The following is a 12,976-nucleotide window of genomic DNA, read 5'->3' as shown; positions in this document are numbered from 1 at the left end:
CGCAAGACTGGAAGGCAGAGCAGAAGGAACTGGCCGACAGGACAGGATGAGACCTGACCCGGGGGAAAGCCAGCCAAGTTGGCAGCTGCAGGGGAACAGGGGAGCTGGAAACAGACAGAGCCCTGTGGCCTGGGGCAGCTTGGAAATCCACTGGCTCAGGAGCCGCCGGAGGGCAGTGGGGCTCCCGTGAATTGGGTGGTGCTAGGTGGGCACAGTGTGGCCCCAGCCGGTGTTGGGAGGCAGAACTCTGGGCCCCAGCTAGGAAGAAAAAGCTGTAAACTTCTCCATTAAGGGGTGGGTATTGGGGAGGGAAAAGGGCTCTCACAGGGGTTTGTGGGAGAAGTCATTTCGAGAGCGCCTCCTAAGTGGAGATCATCATTTAGCATCTGTATAGAGGCAGTTTCTATTTTGCAAAGTGCTTTTCAGCCACCGTGTGAGTTATTACCCACAACTGAGGCGAAACTCATCAAATGTAACCTGACGTTTCAGGTGGAAAATTTCCTAAGGATGAAAGTCGAGAAACCCTCAGACGTGCAGCCAGCTACAAGCTCGTCTCTGGGTCAGAGGTGACAAGGTGAGGCGCACACTTGAGACCCAGCCGCTGTCTGCATGGAGCTGTAAAGTGACATGGCAGTGTCTCACCACCTTTTCTCCCTTTTTATTTTCATTTAAAGAAACTGTTAACAGAAGTTCTACAAATTCTTGGGTCACTTTTATGACTGACCATTCAGGAGTCTCTTTTCTTTTTAAAGCAGAGGTGAGAGAACAGAGCTCCATGGAAACAGGCGGTGACAGGTAGGTGTCACCCAAACCCACGTCCCGGGCTCCACCGGGCCGCCCCGGGATGAAGCAAGGTGCTGGGCCCTCATCTTCAAACTCCGTGTCGTGTGTTCCTGTCTGTGGCCATGATGTGAAGAGGCATCGACACAGGGCACAGACACAGGCAGACACTGGCTCAGAGGGACAGGGCCCAGGACATTTTGCTTCAGGGTTTCTCCACGGAAACTTCCAATTCCAGCAGTAGATGTTATGCTATTAGCTTTTATTCCCCCCTCTCCTGTCCTGCAGATTGAACCCATGGCAATGAGCTACATCTCCGGCATGCCCTCCCCTTTTAAAATTTTGAGACAGGGTCTCTTAAATTGCCCAGGCTGAGCTCAAATTTTTAATCCTCCTGTCTCATCCTCCCGGGATTACAGGCGGGATTACAGGTGTACATCACCACACCCAGCTTGTCATCAGCTTTCATATGAAGTCAAAAACTAAGAATCTGAGAATGCAAGGTTTAAACACATGTTGTGCGCTAAAAGTTACAATGGCAAGGCTGGGAATTAATTCAGGTCCTTTTAAAAAAAAAGCCACCAAAGTCAGGCACAGTGTTGCACACCTGTAAATCCAGTGATTCAGTAGGCTGAGGCAGGAGAATCTTGAGTTTGAGTCTAGCCTCAGCAACTTAGACCCTGTCCCAAAATAAAACCTAAGAAAAGGCTGGGAATATAGCTCAAGGGAAGGGCACTTGCCTAGCAAGTTTCACTCCCCAGTACTAGGGGAAAAGTCCCCAAACATAGTGGAGCTGGAGGCCTCAGAAGAGAAAAGGGCTTCTCTCCAGGGTGAGCAGATGTGGATCTGGGACCCCGTATGGCTATGCACCTCCTAGGAAGGGCTCAGCTTCCAGGTGAAGCTGGGGCTCTCGCTGGTCTCCAGGAGGGAGCACTTGCTGGGCCTGCAGCCTGCAGCTTGGAGGTGCAGTTCAGCTGGGGGCTGACTGGCAGCCAGAGGCACCCCACATAATACGGACACCAACACAGTCCGAGGAGGACAGGCAATCCCCGGACTACATGAGGTCCTCCAAGTGGCTTGAGGACTAAGGCCAATGGGGTGGCAGGGGTGTCCCCGCTGGGTGCTGTCCCTTCATCTTCAGGTGCGGCCGGGAGGCACGCACCATGGCTGCCCCTCGACTGCAGTGTGGCTCGGTCCCGACACCACAGCTCATCAGCACTGAACCCCACACATCTCCCTGAGCACGTGGCTCAGCCTCCCCACCCCTCGTGCTCCAAACACTGCCGTTAGCCTACACTTGGGCAAAATCATGTATCACAAAGCCTGCCTTTTTTTGTTGTTTTTTGGAGACAGTGTCTCTCTGTGTAGCCCAGGCTGGCCTTGAACTTGCAATCCTCCTGCTTCAGCCTCCCAGGTGCCAGGATTTCAGCCTGGCTGACACCACCTTCACAGCGCTCTCGCTCATCATTTATGGAAGACTGGACTGAAAGTGAGCACGGGCTGCCCGGTGTGATTCCAAGCCACTGTAAAAGCCAACCGCCATGAGCCCTGTCTCCACTTGACGGATGAGAACTGAGCCTGTGGGGGCGGCACAGGCCGCTGGCTCCAGTGTCCCGGCTCTTAACCTGCAAGTCGCTTCGTGCCAGGCACTGCTCTGAGGAGCTGACCCGGGCTGTGACGCAGGCCGCAAGTGACCCAGGAGCAGGCTGGAAAGGGCCCGACTGTGCCGACTGGCCCCCACCACTCATGTCCTGCAGGCTATGGGCGGCATCAGTGCCCACCTCTGCCACCCAGGTGAGCCCTGGACCAGGAAAAAGGGTGGAAGGACAGAGGCTGGCCGGACTTGGCCCCGAGGCCCCGGCCCACAGCTTACCTTGTAGAGCTGGTGAAAGCCGAACGCGATTCCGGCCATGATGACAGCCAAGGCACCATAGTCTCGCCACCGGGAACCTGCAGGGTCTGGAGGCCGGGAGAGGCAGAGTCAGAAGGGGCCCAGCGTCCTTCTGCACGTGACCGGCAGAAACAGGCTCAGCTCTTGTCCACTCCTGTCCCCAGGCACCGAGGCTGACTGCACTGCTGGGTGCAGGGGCCGTGCGGAGACTGCGGCCTGGGTATGCTCAGGGAGCGCAGGACCTAACACACTGGGTGTGCGCACACACACCTACACGCCCGCCACAGAGGCACAGACTGGGGCCACACATGCCAGGGCGGGGGCTGGGTGAACCTGCCCTCTTTGCTCAGCTCTCATGCTGAGGAGACACAAATCTGCCAAGGCCACCTCAGAGAGCAAGAGCCTATTGAACGGAGACACGCCTGTAATCCTAGCACTCTGGGAGGCTGAGGCAGGAAGATCAAAAGCTGAGCCCATCCTAGGTAACTTAAGACACTTAGTGAGACCATGTCTCAAAATAAAAAACAAAAAAGGCTGGGGGTGCTTTGCTTTGTTCAGTGCAAAGGTCTTGGGTTCACTCCCTAGTGGAAAAACCAAAAAACCTGAGACCAGGACATACAGGTGGGGGCAGCCCTGGAGAGGGGCCAGGGCTCAGCAGAGCCTTGCAAAGGGAAGTGGGAGGTCAATGCGGGCAGGCGAGCACCCCGGCCCTGGCGTTGCAGCCTGGGAGAACAGTCAGGTCCCCCAGGGCGTGGGGGTGGGTGGCTCAGGTCTCTAGCTGAGTCAGCAACATCAGTGCCTCCAAGGTTGAGTCCTAAGCAGGAGGAAGCTGAGGCAGGAGAGTGGGAGAGGCCTTGGAGGACCCACAAAGGCCGAGGGACAGGCCTGGGACAGGCCACAGAGCACAGTCAGGAGAGTGCTCGGAAGTCGCTGGCCTTCCCCAGGTGCAGGCTCTGGCCCGGCTCCTTCAGACCAGGTGCAGCGTGTCCTCACCTGCAGTTTCCGGGTAGTCAATCACCATCCAAAAATGTTCCACGGAAAATGCCAAATAATTCACAAGCTTTAGACTGCCCACCATTCTGAGAGTGCACTGTGCGCCCCCCGTCCTGCTCTGCCCCACTCAGGACGTGCACCCTGCCCTTGTCCAGTTACCTACACGTGTCTGCTACCGGCCCGGCAGTCACCTGGCAGCCACCTGGGTTAGCAGCAGCACTTGGACTTGATTATCTTAATACCGTATCTCCCCGAAAGCAAGACCAGGCCCTATATTGAATTTTTTTTTTTTTTTTTTTGGTACCGGGGATTGAACTCGGGTCCTTGCGCTTGTGCAGCAGGCAGCAAAACCACTGAGCTAAATCCCCAGCAAATTTTTTTTTTTTTTTAAAGAGTAGAAAAGGTTTATTGGGGAATAGGAATTGCTCCTGATGAACTACATAATGAGACCTTGTCTCCAGAAACAAAAGCTCCTGAGAGGAGGAGTCCCAGAACTGGGTTCTCTTATATTAAATTTTGCTCCAAAAGATGCAATAAGGGCTTATTTTCAGATGTCTTATTTTTTCATGCACAACGACTGACATTTATTCAAGTACAAAAATCTACATTTATTCAAATACAGTAAGTCCCTGACTTACAAACATTCGAGTTGTGAACTTCCACAGATACAAACGGACCTAGCATTACAAACATTCACAGGTGCGAATAAATCTCGGAAGTAGCTCATGATCCGTATGCTCCAACAACCTCAGGTGCACCCGACTCCACACTGCTGACCCTCCAGCTCCAAGCCGCCTGCCTGCCCTCCTTCCGTTAGGAAAGTGCTGCTTGTGCATTCACGCAGTCCGCGGAATGCCACTTGCTCTACTGTCCTGCACTACCATTTTAAGGCAACTGAGAAAGTAAAAATAGTTTATGTACAGTACTTGTCTGCATGTTTTACACTGTATCTGTGACAAAGGTGTATAAGACTCACTGTGTGGACCTTAAGAACGAATCTGACTTCTGAACGCCCTCCCGAGATGGAACTCCTTACTGTACGTCACAACCTCTTCATCTAGAACATCGTCATAACTCTCTAAAGCCCAAATCCTGGCCTGAATTTCTTTTTTCCTTTTTTTTTTCGGTTAGGGCCTTGCTGTGTAACCCAGGCTGGCCTTGAACTCACTATGTAGCCCAGGCTGGCCTCAAACTCGTGGTGATCCTCCTGCCTCATCCTCCTGAGTGCTGGGATTACAGGCATGCGCCACCATCCCTGGCTCCACATGATGTATGAAATTATGAAGACGTATATTAGACACAACCACATCCACTTGTTATCAAGTGTGCACATTATTCGCGCGTTACGCCTGTACACTGATTGGTTATTTGGCAAGAAGTCTCCAGTTCAACTGTTTACACAGGCGTTTACCTCTTGTCCAGAGGCGCCCATGGGATTTACAAATGCTTATTATAAGTTATATTATGGTTTATTTTAAATATTAATGTCAATGTTATTTATTTACATTTAATTATATATTAATATTCTTATTTTATAATGCAATATGTCTATCGTGTGTTCCAACAAATATACTAAACACGTCCACCTGGCTGACAATCTTAAGTGGGGCTTATTTTGGGGATAGGGCTTACAATATGAGCACCCTGAAAAATCAACTCAGGCTCAGGTGATACGGTAATGGCCCCAAGGGCAGGAGCAGAGGTGCTGGCAACTCACGAGCCTAAGAAATGCCCAGAATGCTTTCTTTAGGTGAGAAAGTGAAGACTCACAGTATGGAAAGAAAAAATGATATGCTGAGACTGCTAAGATCAACAGTACAGTAAAGAATTTAGAGAGAGAACATATTCGCACAGTCCTACAATAGTACACCGTTGCAGTCTGCCAGTCTAGGACTCGTTGCTGTCATCTTACTGCACTGTTTGTCCTCGACCTCATCACAGGTGTGTGCCCGTGGGAGCAGGGCCACGTGGGTCAGCAAGATCCGGGCTCGGCCATGGCTCCCGGAGTGCACCCTCGGTGGCCAGGGGCCTGGCGCCCTATGGCACGTCAGCCAAATTGTAGCTGCCAGCAACAGAGGGCCCCGCTTCCTGTGCACGGTTACAAAGGGCTTCCGTGACCCCAGGGCACCCACTCTCTCCTTCTCCTGCCTGGGAGCTGCCATCCCCAGGCTGCCCAGCGGCAAGGGGGGGCCAGGCCCTGCAGCGAGCATGAGCAGAGCAACAGTATCCCAACGCTCCGCTCTCTGGGCCAAGACACAGCCTACAAGGTGGACAGACCTCTACGTGGGCATGGTGACCTCACCCAGGAGGCAAGGGGGCCTCAAAAAACTAGAACTAGGGGGCCAGGGATTTAGCTCAGTGGTTCTGCCGCCTGCCTCGCAACCACAAGGAGTTCTATCCCCGGTACCAAAAAAACCCCAAAAAACTAGAACTAGAAATTGCATTCAAACCAGCTACTTCCCATCTATGCATCTTCCCCAAAGAGTCAGACATAATATTTATGTGATCCATGCACACCCATGTTTATAGCAGCATGACTCATGAAAATGTATTTCCACACAGTGGTGTACTACTCTGTCATAAAAAAGGATAAACTTGGGCTGGGGATTTAGCTCAGCAGTTCCACTGCCTGCCCCTCAAGCACAATGAGTTTGATCCCTGGTACCAAAAAAAAAAAGGATAAACTTGAATCATCTGTAGAAAAATGCATCTGTAGGATGCATCTTGAGACACACAAGCTTAAATATCACATGGTTTCTCCTACGTGAGAAACCCAAAGTATAAATACGGTGCAAAATAAAAGATAATAGGAAACAGGGTGATAGAACTTTTGCAAATAGGAAAGGAATCGAGAAATGGAGGGGAGAGGAAGGGGAAGTAAAAGGAACTGAGATGTGCTAAGTATAGGTACCAACTCCCCATGATGACTGTGACCACCGTGCATTGCAAACATGTACTGATACAAACTAAAACTATTTCTAAACAAGGAGGCAAGGGGGACAGACGGCTAAAACTCTCCCTGGCTAGCATGGTGCCCACACCCCATATCTGTGGATCCCACGGGGGTCACGGGACCCCAAGACGGCTTGGCCGTCTGAATCACAAAACCACCACAAACACACGGCCTCTCCCAGCACTCAACTCCCAGTCTGGTTTTACATATTCTAAAAGGCAACAACACACTTCAAAGAGTGGAAGTCAGCCCACTACAAAAGCTTCCTCCACCCCCAATGCCCACGGTTAATGGTTTCGTGCTTTCTGCCCAGAGAACTATTACGCACATGGAAGGTAATGGGGGCCAGACGACCTTGTTTTCCCTCTTTTTCCCCATCTCAATCTTCTTTTGCTATAGCTGTATACTATTCCACTTGGCCTATTGCCTGTTGGCGTTCACTGAGCTCAATGCCAGTCTTTAATGCAATCTCACTGGGACACATGGCAGCTCCCATGAGGACATCCGTGAGCCCCTGCGCTTCTGGGGTGGGGGGTGAGCAGGCAGGGGCCTGGGTAACTGTGACAGATCCTGCCAAATGCCCCAGAAGCCTTGCACTCAGCACCTGTTTCTGCTCAGCCCAGACATGATGCATGGTCACATCACAGGTCCCCGGCACATGACAGCAAGGATGGGGGCTGCGCTCTGATTCTCATCTGCACTGATCTTACGTCAAGTGAGGAATGAGCACCTTTTCCTCAGTATTTCCTTCTCAGTGTGCTTGATTTCGTTCCCCTATTGCTTCTGAGAGACTTCGCATAGCAGAGCTATCAGCCCTTTGTGATACAAATCCTAAATACCTTCTGGTGTATTTTTCTTCGGGTCAGCCTGTGGTCTTTCATGTTTGCATTCATGTCTCCATCTACTCTTGCAGGTTCTAGGTTTGTGTTCTGGGCAGCAAGGACGCCCCACTTCTTCCCAGGTGGTGGTGTCCTGGGCCAGAAAACCACCTTGGGAGGCGGGTGTGTGACCTTTCGAGGACAACATGGCTTGGTAAACAGGAAGTGCTGAGACCACCGAAGAAGGATGCTGCACCCCAGCCCGGACCTGGGGCTTCCTCTCATCCCCCTTGCTCTTCCAGCCAGCTCTGCTCCAAGTGCAGATGCAGGACCCGGCACTGGGTGCACACTCACATGAGGACCACAGAGAGCAGGCGGTGCGACCTCAACTCCTGAGAAAGCCATATCGGGAGGGCTGAGTCCCGCACCAGGACACCAGTCCCTGGGTCCCTGGTGCACCGGGAACTCTCGAGAGGGGTGGGCATTCAGCACATCCCACACGCAACCATGCTCAGGTGCCCAGTAGCCCTGCTCTCACATAGTCGCCTGGCAGCACGGCCACTGCACCTGTGCTTCCTGCAGATGCAGCCGAAGTGCCAGCACCCAGCACTGCCAAGGCCAAGCTGAGCTGCTGCACGGGCACCAGGACCAGGACCGGGACCGGGACCGGGACCGGGACCGGGACCGGGACCGGGACCAGGACCAGGACCTGGCTGGCGGCCACCTGAGAAGCTGAGAGACACCTGTGGTTCCCGGCAGGCACCCTTCACCCCTCACCGCCACTGCGCTCCTGCCAGGCTCACACTAGGAACATTTTATTGCCCACTGGTTTTCATTATTAATGAAAAGGGACCAGAATGATCTTTCCTAAAGTTCAGAGAGTCTATAAAGACGAGAGGCTGAAATGCCATTTTACTCGTTTTGGAGATGTGTGATACAATTCTGTCTGGTGGCAAAATGAAGAGGAAAACTGGAATGGAAATGACTTCACTGTGTGGCTTCCCAGGGTAATAGACCAGGGCTCCTACACATCACCCCAGTGGCCCCCAACTGGCCCCAGCCCACCCTCCAGCTGGCTTCTGCCCTTGCGCACCCCAGGGCTGGGTTCCCCAAGTCCATGGCAGACCTGGCGCAGCAGCCGAGAGCAGGGCTTGGGGGCAGCAGACCCTCCCGTCCCCTCAGTTCGGAGGGCAACCCCAGGGCCTCAATCCTCCGGCTGGGAAGAATGAGTTGCTGAGCAGCCGCTGAGGCTCCTGCTCTGACGCCGGCCTGTGGTAGACCCGGCACTCACAGGGAGAGACCCTGGGTCAGCAAGGCCAGGCCACAGCCCGACAGGTGGCTCCCAGACAGGCATGCTGTCCTCTGTGTCTCAAGCACAGAGCCCTGGGCCACAGGGCCAGGAATGGTGACACTTCCCCTCCCAAGGACTTGGCCACCTGCAGCCTTTCCCCACAGGCTCAGCAGCCAGCTAGCCAAAGGGCACGGCTCTTTAGCAACACCAGTCCCTGGAGTCTTGTGAAGGACAAGGGACAGCTGACCGTGGCAGCAACGACTGTGCTACACAACTGAGCACTTCTGGGATTGCTGTGCTGTGGGCAGCAGGGAGGTTGGAGGACAAGCTGCGGAGGTGAGGCGGGGAGAGCTCAGATCCCCACGCCCCCTAACTGCCCAGGCAGTTCTGCCACCCACAGCCCAGGCTCAGGGGAGGCCACAGTGGCAGCGGCAGGCTGGGGAGGGGGCTGCATCCCCCGCGGCTCCTGAACTATTCAGGACGCCAGCAATCCTCAATCTCTTTAACTGGATCTCTACAGATCAAGTCATTCTCCCTCAGCAGATGAGTACAGACAAGATTGGGAGAATACACACGTGGAACTGCGCCCCCATGGCAGTAGGGCGGGAAGGCTCGAGTCCTCGTCACTCTGGCGCCACTGAGGTCCTGTGGCCCAGCACTGGAAGCAGTCATGAGATCGCCCTGCTGAGACAGCACACCCATGTGTGCCAACAACCAGAGGGCAAAGTGTCACGTCCTCGGGGCTGGCAGCCCAAGCCAGGCAGGGCACCAGCAATAGCAAGCCACTGTGGCCCCTCCTCACTCCTCACAGTGGTGGGCCTGGCTCCCAAAGCAGCCCTCGTTGCCAGAAGCCACCCTGAAACTTAGACGGGAAGGCGGCTCCTGAACAGGAGCAAGTCCACAAATCAGCACCTGCTCTAGCATGGAGGTGCCAGGTGTATGGCTATAGGTGGCTGCAGGCCTCAGAGGACAAAGCAATGCAGGTGAGCAGAGACCAGAAGCAGAACAGCGTGCTCTGAGCACAAGCAGTGGGCAGCCAGTGGCAGAGGCAAGGCCATTGTCCAATGGCCATCACACCTGAGATCACATGGACACCCCGTGACAGTCTTGGCCCTCTCCGTGGGCTGCGATGCTATCGGCAGTGTCATGCTCAGGTAGGAGGGACACTGAGCAGCGTGTCCGTATCCCCTTCTCCATACAGTTAAAAAATACAAGCTCTTAGCCAAGTGTGGTGGCACATACTTGTAACCCCAGCACTGGGGAGGCTGAGGCAGGGAGACTGCTGCTAGTTCAAGAGCAGCCTGGAGCTACACAGCAAGACAGAGACAGAGATAGAGAGAGAAGAGCCCTGGGCCATAGCTCTGTGGTAGAGTGCTTGCCTAGCCTGTATGAAGGCTCAGGTTGACCCCCAGCCCCGCAAAAAAAAAAAAGACTGAAGCCAGATGCAGTGTCATATGCCTACCTTCCCAGCTACTCAGGGGGCTAAGGCAGGAAGATCACTTGAGCCCACGAATATGACATCAGCCTGGGTGGGCAACACAGAGAGACCCTGTCTCAAAAAACAAAAACAGGCCTGGAGGTATAACTGAACGGCGGAGAGAGCTTGCCTAACATGTGCAAGCCCCTGAGTTCAATTCCCAGAACCCCAACCCCCCCACGACCCCCCCCCCCCGCCAAAAGAAAACAGAAAAGAAAGAAAAGCTCTAATTAAGCCATTAAGAATTCAGAAGAGGGCTGGGGATTTAGTTCAGTGGTTCCGGCACCTGCCCTGCAAGCATAAGGTCCCAAGTTCGATCCCCAGTACCAAAAAAAAAAAAAAAAAGAATTCAGAAGAGCCAACTGATTTTTAACAAAGACACCAAGGTAATTCTGTGGGGATAATCTCTGCAATAATGGTGTTGGAACAACTGGGTATCCATAGAAAAATAGGAACTCTGGCCCTCACAAAACACTCTCACCAACAGTAACTCAAAATGGATTGCATGCCCAAACAGAAACCAAACACCACAGCACAGTGAGGTCCACTACATACACTTAGAGGCCATCTACACTTAGATACTGGCCACACCAGATTCTGGCAAGAATATGGAACAATGGGAACTCTCCCACACTGCAGATGAGAGTGCAAACTGGCAGCACCTTCTGGGAAGTGGTGTGAGCGTTTCCTACAGGTTCAACACGCTCACGCATGACGGGGCTGGTCCTCTCCTAGGTGTTTACCCACGAGAAATGAAAGTTCCCTGCACTTGACAATCACGGCCACCAACACGAACAACCCAAAGGGCTACCAGCTGGCCAGGAGGATAACACATGGGTCTGTCCCCTCAGAACAGCTACCACAGATTGCCCGTGGGCCAGCTCTGCACCCTGCCCTCCCACACAGCCCGAGCTGTGTGGGCTGCGCTATTAAAGGGTCGCAGTGGTGCAAAGGGGAAAGGAGAAGAGGGAGAAGCGGAAGGAAATAGAAGGAGAGGGTGGGAAGAGGAGGAAGGGGGGAAAGAGGAGGAGAGTATGCAATGAAGACAGATGTGGCTCACGACATCTACACTATTTCTTACCTAGATGTAAAAGGTATTTATTTCAAAATAAAGTATCTGCTGAGCCCTGGAATACAACTCAGCAATAAAACAAAGGTCTCCGCTCTCCACACAGATCACACTCAAAACTGCATGCACATGACTCCGTTTATGTGAAATCTGTTAAAAGCAGAGCTATGTGACAGCACGGGAGAGGCAGGGCAGGGTCTGAGACAAAGGCCACAAAGATATGGGTAGGGTAATGGGACTCTTCCGTACTGTGACTGGGATATTGCTGGTTATGTGAGTAAAGGGGTCACAACTCATTGTACAACTCACCGAGGTGCACACTTAAAAGTACTAATTCCTATTGTATGTAAGTTATATTTCAAAACTACCAAGTAGAAAGAAAAAAGAAGGGTACAGAAATACAAACAACCATATGCGGCAATTCCACTCCTAGATATTTCCCTGAGAGGGATGAAAATATATGCCCACTGGAGACTGCACACCAATGTTCTCAGCAGCAGGATTCATGTCAGCCACAACAAGATGTGGGCTGAGGATATGGCTCAGTAGGAGAGCACTTCCTTCCCCAGCATGCACAAGGCCCTGGGTGCAATCCCCAGCACCAAAATCAAACCCAAAAAACACACCGTCTAAATGGCGGACTGGTGGACAAAATGAGGTTTATCCATGCAATGGAATACTACTCAGCAATGAAAAGGGGTGAGGTGCTGATACATGCTACAGCATGGATGAACCTCAAAGTTCCTATGTTAAGCAAAAGAAGCCAAGCTCCAGAGATCCCGTCTTCTGGATTCCACCTCCCCTCAATGTCCAGAAAAGGTAAATGTAGAGTGATAGAAAGCAGATTAGCGGTTGACTGGGGCTAAAGGCGGGAACTGGGATTAACAGTAAAGCGACCCAAAGGATCTTGCGGGTAGGGGGGTTGACAGTGCTCTAAAGCTGACTTATGGTACCGCTTGTGGTAACATTCCTAAAAATCACTGACTTGCAAGGTTGAAATGAAGTTTCATGACACCCAAGATACTTCTGTAGCTTTATTTCTTAAACATTTTTTCTTTTTGAAAAAAAACAGAGACTAGAAAGAGACCCATGCGTACATGGTTGATCAATGTTTGATAAAAAGACAAAAAAACTCAGGGGCAGGGGATTTAGCTCAGTGGTTCCACTGCCTGCCTCGCAAGCACAAGGACCCGAGTTCGATCCCGGTACCAAAAAAAAAAAAAAAAAAAAAAAACTCAATGGGGCTAGGACAAGCTTTTGAAAATAAGGTACTGGCACAACAGGACCTCCGCAGGAGAGAAATGAACCTTGGGTGTCACTTGACACCACTTGGAAAGTTAACTGGGAGGGACCACAGACCGGTCTCCGGTCTCCAGAGAAGGTAAAGCCCCAGAGAGGTGCAGCTCAGTCTCCTGACACACGCTGGCCCTCAGTTCAATCCCTAGCCCTGCAAAACAACAACAACAAAACTAATACTGCAAAACTTCTCTCCAGAAGAAAACACAGGAAAAGTCTTTCCAATCCTGGAATAGGCAAAGTCTTCTTACATAAGGCAAAAAAACCATGAATTCTAAAAGGAAAACAAAAGATAAATGCATGCCATCAAAATATTCTGCTTTCTTTTCAAAAGCCAATGTTAAAAAACAAAAGACCTTTTCTTCCCTCCCCAAAGTGGCAACAAAAACAAAGAAGGAAGCTCCTGCC

At 52.1% G+C, this 12,976-nt stretch overlaps 1 protein-coding gene across 7 annotated transcripts in view; it reads right to left on the bottom strand.

Annotated features, from left to right (window-relative positions):
• The window catches only part of Pex14 (peroxisomal biogenesis factor 14), a 137,297-nt gene that overhangs the window by 6,808 nt on the left and 117,513 nt on the right, over positions 1-12,976 (bottom strand). For all 7 annotated transcript variants that reach the window (XM_004863598.3, XM_004863600.3, XM_021243405.2 and 4 more), the window contains one exon: positions 2,654-2,739. In XM_004863598.3, the coding sequence (XP_004863655.1) occupies positions 2,654-2,739 (86 nt within the window). The remainder of the gene's footprint in view (positions 1-2,653; positions 2,740-12,976) is intronic.

The sequence above is a fragment of the Heterocephalus glaber genome, unplaced genomic scaffold, assembly GCF_053883595.1.
Source record: "Heterocephalus glaber isolate CG9 unplaced genomic scaffold, H.glaber_assembly_v1.0 deba00001447, whole genome shotgun sequence".
Lineage (NCBI taxonomy): Eukaryota > Metazoa > Chordata > Mammalia > Rodentia > Bathyergidae > Heterocephalus > Heterocephalus glaber.
This window is presented reverse-complemented; position numbering and strand designations above follow the sequence as displayed.